This window comes from Carlito syrichta, unplaced genomic scaffold (genome assembly GCF_000164805.1).
Source record: "Carlito syrichta isolate Samal-C Ts95f unplaced genomic scaffold, Tarsius_syrichta-2.0.1 Scaffold308193, whole genome shotgun sequence".
NCBI classification, from domain to species: Eukaryota; Metazoa; Chordata; class Mammalia; order Primates; family Tarsiidae; genus Carlito; species Carlito syrichta.
Window position 1 is genome coordinate 143,056 of NW_007252289.1, and position 18,385 is coordinate 161,440.

General features: G+C 36.1%; 1 protein-coding gene across 1 annotated transcript in view; it reads left to right on the forward strand.

The window, feature by feature from the left end:
• The first annotated feature begins 419 nt into the window (after window positions 1–419).
• The window catches only part of LOC103267649 (fibrocystin-like), a 37,961-nt gene continuing 19,995 nt past the window's right edge, over window positions 420–18,385 (forward strand). The window contains exons 1-3 of the mRNA XM_008065229.1: window positions 420–1,107; window positions 10,084–10,219; window positions 11,194–11,281. Coding sequence (XP_008063420.1) covers window positions 488–1,107; window positions 10,084–10,219; window positions 11,194–11,281 — 844 coding nt within the window. The 5' untranslated portion in view covers window positions 420–487. The remainder of the gene's footprint in view (window positions 1,108–10,083; window positions 10,220–11,193; window positions 11,282–18,385) is intronic.

An 18,385-nucleotide genomic window follows, 5' to 3' on the forward strand; every position in this document is an offset into this window, starting at 1 on the left:
GAGGTTACAGATGATGTGAGAGTGATAGATTTCAAATTATCATTGTGCGATTACAACTCATGTATCACTCATTTTCCTTAATTTTATAGGTACATTTAGAGAAGAACAAAAATGCACATACCGACCGATGATGCAAGGTTTCATCTGCAAGCAGACTGACCAAGTAGTCCTAATTCTTGATAATGTTGATGCCACTTGGGAAATCCGGAAGTTATATCCAGTTGTATCTGTGACTGGTGGTTTTGTTGACATCTTTAGTAGTGTAAATACCAATATTCCCTGCTCTACCTCTGGGTTTGTATCTACTTTCTATTCCATTTTACCCACTAGGCAGATCACCAAGGTCTGTTTTGTGGATCAGACTCCTCAAGTTTTGCGTTTTTTTCTATTGGGGAACAAAAACACCTCCAAGCTTCTCTTGGCTATATTCTACCATGAGCTCCAGAGCCCCCATGTTTTCTTAAGGGAAAGTTTTATTCCACCCACTATGGTTCAGTCAGCTTCCTTATTGATGAATGAATCTATTGGTGTCAACTATTTCAACATCATGGATAACCTCTTGTACGTTGTCCTACAAGGAGAAGAGCCCATTGAAATACGCTCAAGCGTTTCCATTCATTTAGCCCTCACTGTGACGTTTTCAGTCTTAGAAAAAGACTGGGAAATAGTGACCCTTAAAAGATTAACTGACTTCTTACAGATTGACCAAAACCAAATAAGGTTTATTCATAAGATGCCTGGCAACGAAGGGACCTTAAAGGCCATTGCTGACAGTAGAGCAAAACGAAAGCGCAATTGCCCAACTGTGACTTGTACCAGTTACTATAGAAAGGTTGGTCAACGTAGACCTCTCATGATGGAAATGAACTCACACAGCGTTTCATCACCAACAACTATGGAAACTATCTCAAAGGTGATTGTCATTGTAATTGGTGATTTGCCAACAGTAAGGAGCACTGGAATAATTCCAACTTTATCAAGTAACAAGCTACAGAACTTGGCTCACCAAGTCATCACTGCTCAACAGACTGGAGTACTAGAGAATGTTCTGAATATGACTATTGGGGCCTTACTGGTGACTCAGTCAAAGGGAGTCACTGGCTATGGGTAAGAACTAATTATAATAACATCTGAATGAGGGCTGATTTCTTGTCTCCATATTGACATATGCTGCAAATGTCAATCTACTTACACTGAATTATATAACCTGTCTACTTATGATAAGACTACAAATTCAAGGAACAATTTAAAAACTTAAATTCTTATTTTTTATGTTCTGTATTAAATTCACATTATTCATGATGATTCTGTTTCCCACATAGTAGAACACATCATATTTTGATTCCTAAAGGTGAAAGTGTGTAAAAAGAAATTTTTCTGAAGCAATTTGTTTTTAGATCATTTGTTCATTCATTTATTTGTGTAATGAATTTAAGCAGTGAGCTAGGTTCTTGGGTTTCTAAGGTGAAACATATATTACTCTTGTTTTTGTTGCTTTTTCATTTTATGTATGAGACTACAAATAAATAAGCAATTAATATTTAATGAGTTGGGCCTGGGCATGGTGGCTTAAGCCTGTAAACCCAGCACTTTGGGAGGCTGAGGCGAGAGGACTGCCTGAACCCAGGGATTCGAGACCTGTCTGGGCAACTTGGTGAGACCTCGTCTCTACAATATATCAAAAAATTAGCCAGGTGTTGCATGCGCCTATAGTTCTGGCTACTTGGAAGGCTGAGACAGAAGGAAGGATCGCTGGAGGCCCTGCAGGTCGACACTGGGGTGGCTGTGAGTGTGCCACTGCACTCCAACCTGGGCAACAGAGTGAGACCCTGACTAAAAAAAAAAATTTTTTTTGATGAGTAGTAACTACTTCTACATAGCCATCTCCAAATGATGTGGGATTCACTAGAACTTAAATAAAAAGCAAAGGCAAAAGGAAACATTTGGATGCATATTCAAAGACTACACCGATTGCCTTTTTAAATACAGAGCAACATATTCAAATGAAAGTTTAGCTCATGTTTTTATATTATATTTTCTCTGTTTTTATAATAAAGATATATACGCACATATATGTATTTGTATATATATATATATATATATATATATATATATATGATGAAAAGAAAACTTAGGAGGCAATTTTGTTTTTCTGAATATCTGAAGGCGTCTGGGAATTGTTAATTTAGAAATTAAAAGTATTTATAATTTATAATTTCTCATAACGTATTAAATTTTGGATGTTTTTGTCAACCACTAAACTTTCACCATGTTGGCGTCTTTATTATGGTACTACACATGGTGATATGAGATTCAGAAATCTGAAAACAAGGTACTACTAAATCTTAGCTTATGTTTATTTTTTTTCTTTATCCCAATCTCATTTAGATCTCACTGAGTTTTTGTAAGTATATTATATATACACTTACATACATTTTCTCTAGAGAGAAAAAGAGTTCATTGCTTAATTTTATTTAGATTTTATAGAACTGAGCTTTTTATTAGGTCATTATTCCAAAATGACTGATTTTTATATTACATAAAAAGAAGACTCAGTGAATATTGAATCTTTAACTAGAAGGAAAGAAAAGTCAACAAGTAAAAGCAATAGAGGTATATTAGAGGACACCAGCAGAGCAGATCTAGCATAAGTTTAGCCATACACACGTGTATGGTGAATATCATTCTATCATGAAAAAGTGAAACATTCAAGGAAAAAAAATTACCTTTGTGTATCACTCAACATCTGTCATAGCCATCGTTTTTACTTTTGACTCATATATTTCTGATTTCATAAGAATCTGCTGAACATGTATATTATAGCATTGATTTCCTGTTGGGATGTGTTATGTCCCCTATGTACCTTTTTTTCTGGTACTTTAGGAGAGATTTTCTAGACATAGGGCAAAAAGCAAATCCTCTGAAAGTAAGGAAAGATTGCTTCTCAAGTATATCTGAACAAATCTCTGCAGAATAAGAAACACCATGTCCTATGGAATTGAATGAGAATTAGCAAGATTTTCCAAGTTTCTAAGAGTTGGAGTATGGTAAACAACCATGAAACTCTACGTAGGCCCCACGGCCAGCTTAGTGTCTTTCAGCTTTGATCGGTGTCAGTTGGGACTTCCATTGAATTCACTGGAGAGCTATTGATAAGCCAATGAATTGGCCTTGAGACAGCAAAAATGAGTCTAGGGACTCAGTCCTTTTAATGAGGAGTAACAAAAATGTTCTCCAGTGGTTCACTCTGCTTAATTTAATGGGGTTGTATGCATCTCAACAAATTTAGACCATACTGGATACATTTTTCTCACAGAATGTACCAACGTTGCTTTGCAGCGAGAAATAGAGTTGCCATCTACTTTTAAAGCAAATAGTATGTCGTGAATTGGCCTTTTCTATTTTTTCCCCTCTTCTAGTGACATCAGGCTTTAAGCGTCCTCTGCTTAACTAAATCAGTTCCATGAACCTACTTTTCAATTTCTAAAACTTTGTTGACCTCTGTTGCCTTTGTTGTCTCCTTGCCTGTCTTTATTATTGATTTACATTATTTTTACTCATTTATATTTTCAGGTAAATTTAGTGAAGTTTTTAGAGGAAGCAAAAATAAACATATATTTAATCTACCTTCTTAAACTGCGGGTTCCTCAACAGACTTTTATTTCTATACACTGTCTTTTATCTAGAATACTGGCAGAACATAGTTTATATTGCTTGCCTTCCTTTCAGTTGAGTTAACTTTTGATTTCTTGAATGTCCTTCTTTTCTCTCTCCCTCTCTCTTGCCTCATTCATTCCTATTCTAAAAAACCAAAAATCTCTAAATAATATTCTTTGTCACATAGTAAAATTAAATATCCGTGTATCTTTTATGAATGCTTAGCTATTGAAATGCCAAAGCTGTCTCTCCTTGTCAGAATTTCTAAAAATGGCTTCTTAAAAATGTGCCTCCCTATTACCTGGAACGTATGAATGTGATGAGTTAGCACTCATGATTAAACTATGTTATGTGACACAGTTGACCTTAAGATAGAAAGAATAGCTGAATTATCAAGCTTGAATTACCAAGCAAACATATGAACCCTTTAAAAAGCAGAGCTTTCTCCTGCTGTGGCAAAAGAAGGCAGAAGAAGAAGGTAGAGACAGTCCAAGTGTGAGAAGAATTTGATGGGTTCCCATGAAAAGGAACGCAGGTAGACTCTACAAGTAGAGAGTGGACATTGGCTGACAGCCAGTAAAGAGACAGCGACCTCATTTTTATAGCTATAAGGAAATGAATTCTGCCAACAACCTGTTTGGAAGTGAATTCTTCCTAAGTTGAGCCTCTACATAAGCATTAAAAGTTGCCAAGCCTGTCTGGACTCGTGGCCCACTCCCTGGAAAAATACCTTTGTGTTATTTTAAGACACTAGCTTTCTTATAATTTGTTATGTAGTAATAAAAGAGTAATATGCTATGTCACATAATGCTCTTTATGACACTGCCATGAACCTTGGCCCCGAAAATATAGTGAGGGTGAGCATGACACTGTGGGATTGTGATCTATGTGTGTGTGCACATGTGTATACGTGTTTACTTATTACTTTAGTGACTTTTTAAGTTCCCCGATTCTGTGTAAGGAGCACCCTGTCAGGCTGACTTGAAATAGAGAAGAAAATTAGGAGAGTCAATCGGTGATACAAGTCTATTGATATCCATTCACATTTAATGTTGTCTCTTCTGCCACTTCTCTTCTCCATGTCTCTGGGGCGCCTGCTTTCTAGGAAATAGCTGTTTGGAGTACTTAAGTATAGACCGTTTGTCAACACGGGAGGATGTTCTTTTCAAGACTGGTAGAATATTTATCCTAGAAAAGATTCCTGTGTTGCCAGTTTGTCTTTTTTCTTCTCAATGTCAAAACCACAACTTTGCCTTTAAAGAGTATTTTTACATAATTTCTTCTTTTCACTACAATAAAAATTCACTACTTTGTTGAGTAGAGTGGATGGCAAAATCACCGTAATAGTATTTCATATATGTGGCTTTGTGGGAAAATGAGATATCTTGCATAGTCAAGCTTTTTATATAATTAAAAATTATTCCTTTAATTATTGACATATTTTAAAAGTCTTCAACTCTTACTCTTAAAAAAAACAGACAGAGATTACATAATATTCAGCCTTGTTAAATGGAGAGTAATATAGACCATTCGCAGTTTTTATTGATGATTCATGATCACCATTAAAACTATCATTTATTTTACAGCCCTATTTTTGCAGTGATGCCCTTGGGTGCTATTGTTCTTATACTAAATGGTCTCAGACCACTAAATCTTTCATTCTTGTTCTGCAGTTTATATTTTGCCTGCTATTTTTTTGTTGAACAGAATGTTAATTGCAATCTACTGCTGCTGTTGATATGTCTGCATTCGGCAATTCCCTACCCTCATGCACATGTAACTCTAATTCCAAAATTGAACCACACTACCTTAAAATCAAGTAATTTAAGAATATGTGTACATATGATGAAGTCCTAATTGAATTTGATAGATTGAAAGCCTATATTTCAATTTAAAAATTCCCGAACACTAATCAAACAACTATTATGTCCAAAATATTATATAGTTCCTATAAAAGTTGAAAGATTTGAAAATTAATGGACAAAAAAATATTTACCTCAGTATTTAGTGAGATATTGCATTAAATTTAATTCTACATCTGTTACAAAGAAATCATTAATTTAATTAGAACCTGCTTAACCAATAACCTAATTTTTTCATGACATTAATTGAGTATATTTTTATCTTTTTAATATATATTTTCTTTTTTTTTTTTTTTTTTGAGTTGGAGTCTCACTCTGTTGCCCAGACTGGAGTGCAGTGGCCACTCCCGGCCACCACAGCCTCGACCTGCTGGGCTCCGGCGATCCTTCCGCCTCAGCCTTCCAAGTAGCGGAATTACAGGCATGTGCTACCACGCCTGGCTGATTTTTTAATTTATTGTAGAGATGAGGTCTCGCTGCCCAGGTGGGTCTCGAACCCGTGGGCTCAGGCAATCCACTCACCTCAGCCTCCTAAAGGCGCGGGATTACAGGCTGAGCCACCGAGCCCGGCTAATATATATTTTCAACTTACTATTCACAAGAGTACCTAGGTACATTGTCATTCACAGTAAATGATTATTCAATATTTATCACAAATAGTGTAGCCTGTTTGACTTTTCTACTTTTCTAATACTCCTGTGAAACCAGTATTTTGTATTAAATCTCTTATGTTAGAAAGACCTTGGGTGGTTTGCCTGGCAAGACTATGCCTTCTATAGCCTCCCAGGACAAATAGAAAATTTTGAATATTTGTGTATGATCTTTAAAAATATATTCAGAGTTTTTATTCTCCTAGATAAGATATGCATGCTAGATTTATTATAAAATACTATTTTAATATTACCAATTAAATACTTAGGTTTTTGTCACCTGAATTTTTGCTTATAATTGACTTGGTTGGAAGATGTGCCATGTTTATTCCATGTCTTTATGTGTTTCTGACTCACTGTAATCTACACCTGGGGCTACTCCGATTTCAACTAGAACTGAATAATCCCAAGCAATCACAAGAGTTTAATCCTAAGTATTACAGTATAACAGTAATCACACTGCTTAAGAAATGCACCAGAACAGAATTTGGTCAGACCAAGATGGATGGTGGCATACCAGAGGCAATTGGTTACCTAAGAGCAGAGGAAGTGCATGATGGGTACTGATTTGGCAAAGTGTTACTATAACAACACATATTGGGTGTTTTATGTGTGCCAGGCTTGGAAACACTCAACCTAGTGCCAGAAGGAAAGTGTCAGATCATAAGACATGTATTTCCTCCCAGGAGTTGACAGGTTACTAAGGAATCCAGGATAGGCTTAGTAGGGAGCATATAAGCTCCATGACATGTAAGTAAAACGTTAAGTATCAACTCAAAAAGATAGCAGGGGCAGAGATCATGGTGTTTCATTTATTTTTGCATATCTCACCATGTTTTTTCATAGTAGGAGAGCTAACATATATTTGTTAAATAGAATTGACTAAAGAATTTACCTTTTTCTTGCAGGGTACAGTCATCCAAACGTTTTTTAGAATTCAAATCCCCTTATAGTACTTGTAGACTATTCTGCCTTATCTAGCTATTTAAAACAAGAAAGATAAAAAAATGCTCACTATACCCTGAAACAGTCCATAAGAACCTGAGGATTTTTACAGGAACCTGGCTTAGTAGCTTTGAGGAGAAGATTGAAGAGAGTATCTCTAATCCCCACCCCCACCCCACCACAGTAGGTCTTGCTTGTCCAGAGCCAGTTTTCACCAATAAAATTTATTTATTTGTTTTGCTGAGTTTGACATGCAAATAGAAATAATCTCATCTTTCTTCCACAGGGTAAACATTTCTGATCTAGTGAAATGGAAAAGCAAGAGTTGGAATTAATAGGGGTGATCTCTAAATTAGGAAATATCTGTATTCCCTTGATCTTTCTCCTTTAGCCTGCACTGAAGCGTTACAGAAAAAAAAATTCTTTCACATGCCTGACTGGGTATTGGAAGCTGTTAAATAGTGGTTAAAACTGGGAGGAATGGAGGGAACTTTCCTCCCCCATTTTTTAAAGTTTGGCTGTAGGTCCTTCTGCCTGCAGGCTACAGTCACATTAGCAGTTGGAAATTGGATAACGACAGCACAATGACAAATCCAGGTTGCTTGCAATAAGTTGCTAATCCCTTTGCTTTAATATTGGAGCAGCGTGTAATGATGTTTGGACATCACTCCAGTTTACTGACGACCCCACTGGGGCCAGCAATAGAACCTTACAACTGTCTAACAAGGCGTCAGGTGACTCCCGTCGTCACAGCAACGGACACTGGAATCTAATCTTCCCTCCATCCCTTCTAGCACCCAATAACGCCTAGATTATATAAGTGGCCCATCATTGCTGGGTAACTTGAATCAATTAACGTTAATTCGCACAATGCTATGATGTATTGTGATCACTTTCATTTCAGGGAAGGGGGAGAAATTGCTATAAGTCACCTAAAATGAGGTTGTCTGTGGTGCTGAGGTATTAATTGGGTGTCCATATTAAATGCAAAAGGAGCCCCATCGTGAAAGGAAAGTGGATGAGTGACTCTCTTGGCTGCTATTGACCTATCAGAAGAAGACAGTGCCCTTTTCCTTTGCTTTTATCTATTACAGTTTTCCCTATTGCGTGTCAAGTTGATGTATTATAAAAAATTCATTTGGTGACCTTTCACCCCCTTAGCAGATTAAACAATTTCACTTCGATGGCATCATTAACAGGACCCTGCATTTAATGATGATTTCTCTAAAAGGCCACGGAGATTCGATTTTAAGCTAACAGATTTATTGCACTATTATAACATATCGTAAAAAACTGTACCACCTATGGTCAGGTTTTAGGATAGAAACTGTTTAAGAGTTTATGTGGAGCTTAAAGTGGTATTACCTTGGGATATGCTGCAGCAGCAAGTCTCTGACCTCCAGTGAGATGCTGTTTACATTTAATAAGATATGTTTGCTCACAATAAACTTTAAAGTGTGTCAGGAATGGGCCTTTCAGCGGGTGCTCAGGCAGTTGGTTCCCAACCCTTCGTCTCTAGACAGCAATGTACTTATGTCAGAATCTTTGATGGGGTCTTTCAGTTTCTTTAACCCAGACTGCTTGCCTGTGTCCTGGCCCTCATCAGAAAGCAGTTAAGGACTAGGTGAGGGGAGAAATAAGATCGGGTAACAATGTTAGAATTTTTCAATAGCCTGGGACCCATAGAAGAGTAGAATTAATAACATGGATTTTAAAAATCTGGTATAAATTGTTTCTTTTTTAAAAAGGAAAGGAGCGTTAGCCATTCAGGCTGAGCAAACTATTAAATGATGATTGGGCTGGTATGTGTTGAATTCCCAGGTAGTGTTTCTAGGGTAGAGGCTGGGTTTTATCTGGTAGACGACCAAAGGAGTTCTTAGGAACACATAGCCCCACTCTGCCTACTTTTTCTAGAATTTCCAGGGGAGAGGGCAATAACTTCCTCCAGAACCTTTATATTTTGTGATCCATTGTATTTGCTTTTCTGCTATTTCCTCTTTTAGGACTAATCTTCGGCTTGAGGTATAGTAAATCACACAACTATTTTATATGTGTTCCATTTTATTGCTAAGTCATATCAGCAATTAATATGTTTGAATGTGGTAAAAGCAACATAGCCCATTGGTTAATTACTCTAGACATTGGTCAACACTATTTGTAAGACCTTTGGCAAACTACTGAAACCTTTTTGGACCTCATTTTCTTCATGTATAAATAAAAGTACCTACCTCAGAGTATCATTTTAAAGATGCAATGAGTTCATATATGAAAACTTATAATAGTACTTTGTATATAGTAAGTGTTCAGTAAATATCAATTATAAATGTTTTTTTATCCTCAGGTGCTTCATGCAATTAAAATACATTAATCAATGAATGCCACAGTTATTGAACCGATTTAGTGCAAGCACACCTGAAGAATATAAATATGAAAGTGTTGTTGTGAGGATTAAACAAACTACGCTGTGCTAAAGTTTGCTCTTGAGCATCTCTCCTCAATTCTGTTCAGTGACATTATCTTGGTATCTTGGAATTAGCTATGGCAGTAGTATTTTACCAAGGAAACTGGAACACACTACAAATCAGAGCGTTTTTTGAAAGAGCTCATTTAATTGCCTACTACTGAACATGTTCCTGCCCTTTAAGTATTTTAGGCTGATAAGTTCCTTCACTGAGGTTCCTTTTTGAGGGGCTGATCATAATAAATAGTGATAAGACTATAAATCGATAATTTGTGCTTTCCCCTTCCAGGTCCATTTTTTATTGTGGCTAAGAAAACATATGAAATATATACGTAAATATATAATTAATCTTTGGCATAAAGCATGTTGACTACACAGTATATTATTAAGCTTCTAGAAACAGAGGCAAATGCAAATATTTTCACTAGTGATAATGTATCATGGAAAATTGCGATTGCAAGGATATTTGTAATCCTATGGATGTATTGTTTGTTTTGATATCTTCCAGAAATACAAGCAATTTTAAAACTGGAAACTTAATATACATTCGGCCCTATGCTCTTTCCATCCTAGTCCAGCCTTCAGATGGAGAAGTGGGGAAAGAGCTTTCTGTGCAGCCACAGCTTGTTTTTGTGGACAAACAGGTAACTTCTCACTGGTAGCAATATTTCTTTAGAGCTGAGCAGCATGTTGCAATTGGTATGTCTGAGATTTTGTCATCATTCATATAGATTTACAGAGTGCCCACTGTGCAATTTGCTGCACTTAGAACTTCTCACTACTTCTCTCATTTTCTTTCCAGTTCACAGCCTGTCTTCCTTCCATTTTCTATGACTTTTTCAGAATTTGATCAAGCGTAAAAATAAAATTCTGATTTTTCCTCTTCAAGCAAATTCTTTAATTGAGTCTCTCATATATTCTATGAAATCTAGCCTTCTCAAGGAAGGAAATCTAAGTCTAAAGAAGTCTACATATGCTAATAAAGGAGCTTATGAAGTCACATATGCATTACAGGTTTATGTTATGTTCAATGATCTCTCTCCTGTGTGGGTAAGTGAATCATCACGAGGCTTCTGTGCTTAGTTTTAATTGCAGGCTCAGTGTCCTTTGATTCTATTGTATCTTTTCTACAGTTATAAAACTCATGGAGATAAAAAGGAAAATATGGTTATTAAATCTGCCTGCTCCTCTTTACTTTACCACCGCATCCCCTAAGATGCTTGCAGAGAGAAGACTGTGTAACTGAACTCCACACTTGAACTCTGAGGTCGACCCTGTCAACTTTGTCTAGATTGACACTTATCCAGCTCTCTCCTGCTTTCTTCTCTTTACCTTTTCTTATTAACCTTTAGCACATAATGCCATTCTTCTATTCCATAAACTTGGCTTTCATTTCCCCTCTATGCTGCCCTGCCCCAATTTGTGCCGCAAAATCTCCTTTTTTTAAGTAAATTAATTTTGACATATTCGTAACTTGAGAAAGACAACATTTATTTATCATTTTCTTCCTTTGTTCATATCTACTGAATAAGGCTTCTGTCTGAATCTTCTTTTGTAGAAGACTTCACAAAATTTTCTTCTGAATCCAACTTCTTCTTCCTCCCCCTACCATTTCTAGAATCGAAGAGTGGAGTCCTTGGGGTCCCCCTCAGAGCCTTGGACCATTTCAGCTTCCCTGGAAGGGACATCAGATTCAGTGCTAAAAGGTAGGAAGGTATCTGCGACTTACAGGTACCGATTACTACTTTATCTGCACAGAAAATGTTCGCACTCAGAAATTCATCGCAAAGTTGGTAATACTCAATTTTTCAGTAATTATTTGGAAGGAATCTAAAGTGTCAGTGTCTGGGAAAAGTAAGATTAGGCTGTCAGTGAATACTTATGTCACCGTCTTCACCTCACTCTTCCTTTGCCTGATAGGACAATGTTTTCATCATATCTATAACCTAATATGGTATAAGGAAAAGGGAATGGCATCTTTGGCTGGATCTCAAAACTTGTTTTTCTATAGACTACTCAGTCACACACCTTTGTTTGGTACAGTATCATGGACTGGCCCAAAGAGCAATTTGCTAAGTACAGTGGGGAGTCTATATAAGAGGAACACATGCTCTCAATGTTATGAAGAATACATGTGATGCTAAATACAAAACTCCTGACCCAGAGGAGCCCTCAGAGTTTATTTTCCCCCTCTACCTTTTTCTGCCCTATCTTGCCTTCCTCTTCAATCCCAGCACCACTGCCAGCTCCATCTACTTTCCTTACAACTTGTGTATCTGAAAATCTATTTAATATGCAAACTACCTTGGGCCAAGATAGTTTGATTACATATTCCAAAATAGGCCAAGGAATGTGCATTTTAGGGCCCAGCCTAGAGAGAAACAAGCAGGTATAACGTGATTTGTATGGGGCAAAATTAGTTTCTAAATTCCTGACTACACACACACACACACACACACACACACACACACACACCCTTGAAATACAGCCTACCCAAAGATATTAAAAGGCGCTTGCAGGTGTGCCCTAGTGGGCTGTCACAGATGAGGAATTCAGAATCCCCAAGGACTAGCTGGAGTGTTGCCACTGGTTTATCCTGTTTTGTTTTGGAGCTTAAAAAGTACACATTTTTTATTATGAAATCATTGTGTTTCTGTTTTAAAGTCGTACAACATGTGAACCACAAAAAATATTTTTTTAAAATTTATTTTAAAGATGTGGGGTATAATTCAGGGCTAGGTATACAAATGGTCATTGTGTAGGTAAAGTTTGGGCCTCCCTTTACAAAAAATATTTTAAGGAGAATGTGTTCGAGTAACTGAAAGAAGGCAAAATCACCAAATGACTAAAGGAGATAAAGAAAGGAGGTGAAGTCAGAAGGGTGATGGAGTCTGACAGATACCAGAGGATGTTAGAGACCATGGTGGGAAGTTTGGACTATACTCTCAGTGAGACACAAAACCTTTAGAAAGTTTTAAGTAAGCCAGTGCCAAGGTCTGACTTTCATGTTTAGCAGACCACTCTGCTCAGTAGAGTTTGGATTCAAGAATGGCAGAAGTAAACGTACAAAGGCAGTTGCAAGTGATTGAAGAAGGCCAGGCAAGAAATAATGGTGGAGATCACAAGTGCATTGATCGAGTATATTTTAGAAGTAAAATCAACAGAATCTACTGGAAGTAAAGGAAACAAGGACTTAAGGAAGACTTTTAGGTTTTGACCTTGAGATATTGGGTGGATATTGGTGTTATTTACTAAAGTGGGAAACACTGAAAGCGGAGCAAAAAGCAAGAGTATGTTTTTTTTATTTTTAATTTTAAAGAGGTGGGTTGCAATTCACGGTTAGAGATACAAATGTTCATTATGCAGGTACCCTTGTTGATGAGGTGTGGCCCCCCCCCGGCAGTTTCCGACTACTGTCAATCCCTTTCTTATAGTACTACAATAATTGTTCAAGTTCCACTTATGAGTGAGAACACATGATACTCAATTCTTTGTTTCTGTGATAAAACACTCAGTAGTCCATCCAAGTAAGCAAGAGTTTTGATGAGAAGAAATACAAAAAGGTAAGTACAGGCTGGCAGCTGGACCAGATTAAGATAAAGATCTTTTTATATGAATAATTTTCACTTTAAGGCAGCAGAAACAAGGGATTCTGTTTTATAATTGTTATAGTTTGTGTTCCAGAGAGTCCAAAGGACTTCCTGTTACCTTACCTGTCTCCCTTCAAACTTACCATAAATTATTAATCATTGTTCCTATTTAGAGGTTTCTTTCTATTGTGTACAGTCAACGGGGGCCTTTTCCAACACACAGATCTTGCCTAAGGGTCTCAAACTTCATGCATAGGGGTTTTCTCTTTTTGTAAGGAGGCTCATGTTCATCATAATATCTGGGATTTTTCCTCTGGTTACAGATATGATTGTGTATTTCCTTCTCATTTAGGAAGTTCCAATCATACACGGTTGCAGGTCAATCCTGGAGCTTCAACCTGAGATGAAGGGAAATTCTTTTTATATCAACTTGATGTAATCAAGAATAGGATGGTCCAGTGGGACATTCCACAATTATCCCCTATATGTGGATAGTGGGCCAGAGATTATAACAGTATCAAGAGTGGATTGTTAAATCCTTTTAATCCCTCTTCAAGAAGGAAGTTTTAAAGTGTCTCAAGAATTCAGACTGATTAAAGATGATTTTTAAGGTAGAGAAAATATTCCCAGAAAGGAAAGCATCCACTCCTTTCCCCACAGCCTCATTCCTGACAGTTCTTCAAAATCCTTATAGGTTCTCATTAAAGAATTTAGTCAGTGGGCTTATCATGTCTACTTGAATTCAGAATTGTTGAATAATTCTGACCAAAAATTAGGACTCAGACAAATCTCTTCACAAAATATAATATTGCTGTTTTAGATTAGAAAGACTTTCTAAATATGTTCTGTTGTTTTTGAAAATAAAAATAAAAATATGTTCTGTTGTTTTTGAAAATAAAAATAGATATCAAAACATACATATTATATAAAGAGATATCAGTATTGATAAAATGAGCAAAAGAGAATAGTAGTTATCTGTTTTAAGTACAATAACCTATTATACCATGATACCTGTAAGTAGAAAATCTTGTTAACTTTTGCAGACCCCCCTTTTAGAAATACGGTTCCATGTGCTATTTATGCAGAGTTATTTCTGTGATCATAATGATGGACCTTTTATGTCAGTAACATGTTGAAAGGAGGCTCCATATCTATAAATCACTGGCAGTTTTAAATTGCTACGATTTGTATGTACCTTTACATAATTACTCAAATATTTCCATCCTTATATAAATTTGAGAATTATATTGATATCCCTTTAAAAATTCAGCTTTTCAGATTTCTTGTGTTCTTTATGAGTCAGCTAGGGTATTTCTATTTCTGTTGGTTTTGTGTTCCCTGAAACTTTTTTTTTTTTCCAAACTTGGAAATGACTTATTTACCAACTCAAACATCATCAACCTATCTGCCAAATCACTGGACTCCAAGAATAGACTATGACTTTAGAGATACTACTTTTTCTCCACTGGCTATGAGTCTGAGCTCATTATATATGAAATACCAAAATAGATAGGAATAAGTCGATTATAGATGTGCTAAATCTTGCCTCTTCTTCTAATTAAATTTGATTTTGGCCTAATACTGTTCCTATTATCTGGTACATAACAACTACCTCTCCTGATAATGTTGTTCTTTCATTCTTTATTTGTCTCACAAAAAAAAAAAAAGGAATGATATAACATTGTTATGATAAGTTTCCAAGTTAATGAATTCTCACTTGACATTGTTTTTAATGAATGAACTTCAGATCAGATCTCAGTTTCTTTTTAGCATCACCATTTAATTTGGCTTATACATTTTGTTTCCTGTATAGTTATACCTCATCAATTCCAGAAAACAGAACCATCCCCTTCTGAAAACTCTCTTGAGGAAGCAATTGACATCTCATGATTAAACATTTCAGAGCTTCAAAATTCTTAGTCCTTAAAGCTTGTTTCATCTTGTTGTTTTCTTATTAGAGCTATAAATTTGCCCACTCTCTTTTCAAGTTGCCTTTTAAATGTCTGGGCCTGTAACTTCTTTACCCTATCTGCTTACTTATTAAGAAGCTAAATGTTTTCAGCCTGTTCACAAAAATATTTTTCTCCAAAACTTCAAAGTCGTGTTGCTCTTAGCACCCTCTCCACTTTCTCTTTGTACAATTCAATTTTAAGGCCCACATAATGCTGCAAATTCTGTGGCAATGTCCTCATAGACTTTCCATTCTATCTTTTGCTCACTTTGGTGAAAGTAAGTTGTATGGCTGACTCATATTTTTGCTATTGATCATTTCTTTACCTAGGCAATTAAGTGTGAAATCCCTTGGGTTTAAAGTCCCAAGGAAAGAGCACAGCCCCAAATGGACCTTGGACATGCAGAAACAAGGCATGTCATTTAAAAAGCAAGAAAATTAAGTGAACCTATCCAAGTTTCCCCGGTGTGAAAAGTAAACATTCAAAACTGCATTTTTTACTGCCTGTTTTGATGCTGTCATTCTGTTTGTTCTTTAATGCCATTTTTAGGACATAACAGTGACTCCCTTCTGTATATGGCAGCATCCAAAATATTACCAACTTGTTTCATGTTTAGTAATATTTACAACAGATATCTGCACAGAACTTCTAAAACTTACCCCCCATCTTCTGCTCTATACATTATCCATGCTCCAAACCTTACCCACATTCTATGTCCTACAACCTTACTCCTACTCCACACCTTACCATTACCTAGGACCTTATTCACACTCCCTGCCTTAGCCACACTCTATACCTTAACTATAGTCTGGACTTTCTATACTCCATGCCTTACCCATTCTTCCATACCTTACTCAGATTCCATATTTTACTTTGCCCCATTCCTGACCCTTGTCACACCCCATCCTTCATTATTTTTCTTTCACTTATCCTAAAAATGTCATCACTGACCAGCATAGAATCATATTGTGGCCATGCAAAATGAATGAGGCATGAACTATTTACTATTTTATTCTACAGACACCAAGCCACAGTCAAGCCAGTTGCCCACTCAGATCAGTATTTTCAGCAGTGTCCTTTTTGGGAAATTCAATATGAAAGTATGAGGAATGAGCTGAGGGTTTTTTCCTATACATACAGTTTTTTTGTGTTACAAAGTAGGGAGAAAAATCACATGGTGTTTGCTGTTTTTAGGACGCCCACATCATCCAAACATCCTGTTTCATATGATTGAAAGTTTCTCTTGAAGCTATCATGAAATACCTCTTAACTTCAGGAAAACCGGCACCAAAAGCATTTGGGATGGATTATCTTACTTACTATAAGTATTTCCTGAAGAAAAACAAAATAACAACAAAAAATCATATCTATATATCTAGTCTAAATCTTTTATTTTGCAATTTAACTTTATATTCTTTTTTTTAGTAGACCCACCTCAGTGAAAAAGAAGTTACAATCTATTACCATGATCAGTGAATTTATGTACTCAAAGACAATTATTTAAAGGTCTTCCAGATCCTTTGACATATTTAGATCAGAGTGGTATGAAAAATATGTTTTTTTTAATATTTTTAAAGGTAGCATCTCAATATTAATGATGTAGAAGTTTACCAGTGTACCCAGTTAGGGGTGAGTGGGATAGTTGTGGGGATGATTTGGGCTGCAAAAGTATTTTAGAAACCATCTATCCTGCAGAAACCCATTCAGGTAACATTCCCTGGTAGTTGTGTAATCAATTCCAGTCTTGCTCAAGCCCAGCACACCCCACCTCATCCCAAATCCCCCTAGCCAGTATGTTGTTTATACCAGCTTGATCAGAGAGCCTGTCAATTGCATTTGTATATTTCATAATAGCTATTCCAAAGATATGATGAACCCTGGAGTAATGTACTGTACTTGGCAGCAACTGCTTCAGCTTTTGGGCACATATGCTTCAAATCTGAGAATATCATAGATATATATGGGAATCTTTGTAGCGATCTCTAAGGCAAGCTGGTATTTAACGCAAAAGCAAACCCATTTGGAGCTAAAGCACTTTCCATTAGGCAATTTGGCGGCTGTTCTACGAGGCAGACTCACTGTGCTCTACGGACACATTTCGATTAAATGCTGCTTTGTATTCTTCCAAAGATGGGAACAATAAGGACGTTTGTCAAAGGAAAAACTGCAGCAAATGATTTCATGTTGAACATCTGTAGTCTGCAGTTCATTGTTTGCAAGAGTTTATTGACCATAATTTTGATGCATATAGGTTTTAAAGAGTATAAACTGCATTTATCTTGGGTGCCTATCATTTATTTGAGTCTTGGCTTATTTATTTCCATTTTTCTGGGCATTTTATTTATTTTGGAACTCTGAAGAGATGAAGGAAAAGATGTTTCTCAAAAAGGAAGTTTTAGTTAGCTCTGCAAAATTGGTGAGAAAACACAATGTTTTCACAAAAAAGATTAAGCAATTGAATTGAAAAATGTAACACTAAGCATATTATCTTTATGATACCTTTCAGCTTTAGAGATCTCAAACCAATTTGTAAACTTTAAGACCACTCTTCTAACCCTTCGTCCACCATACCAATCATCATGATATTTCCAAAGTGAAGTGTAGCAGCTGTTAATTAGCAAAGTAATTTAGGGATAGTGGAGTCAAAAGAAAATTAATGATATTGTGAATGTGATCCTGAGTTAAATTTTCTTCTTTCACTCTATAGATAAATGGCCTATTTTTAGAAGATGAAAGCTTTTTATTTTGTATTTTATTCAGGGAAATCAAAGCTCAGGCAATCCATGTTGCTAACTCAGAGTAGTTTTGTCGGTCATGATTTGATAGATTGCTGTGATCCTGATCTATGCTACCACATAAACTATAGATTTCCTGGATACAGAAGAGACAGACTCTAGAAACTGATCACCTAGAAAGATAAAAGAATTTCTTTTTTTGATAGACGTTTAATAATAAAATAGTCAATATACAGTAGTGTTTAAGAATACAAATTTTGAAATCAGGCAGATTTGAGCTGTAATCTCAGCACCAAATAGTTTAATCTTCCATGAGCCTGTTTCCTAATCTCTAGAATATAGACAACATATTTTGTAAGGCTGTTGTGTAGTTTATATACAATGATGTGTATAAAGAACAATACCTGGCATTGCAAACGTTTAATATATGTTAGTTATTACTATTCTGTCTTGAACTGTTTGGCTTCAAGTCTTGTCTAAGGTAACCTGATAGGTTAGGTCACTTTTTCCATTAAAAAAAAAAAAAAATCTTT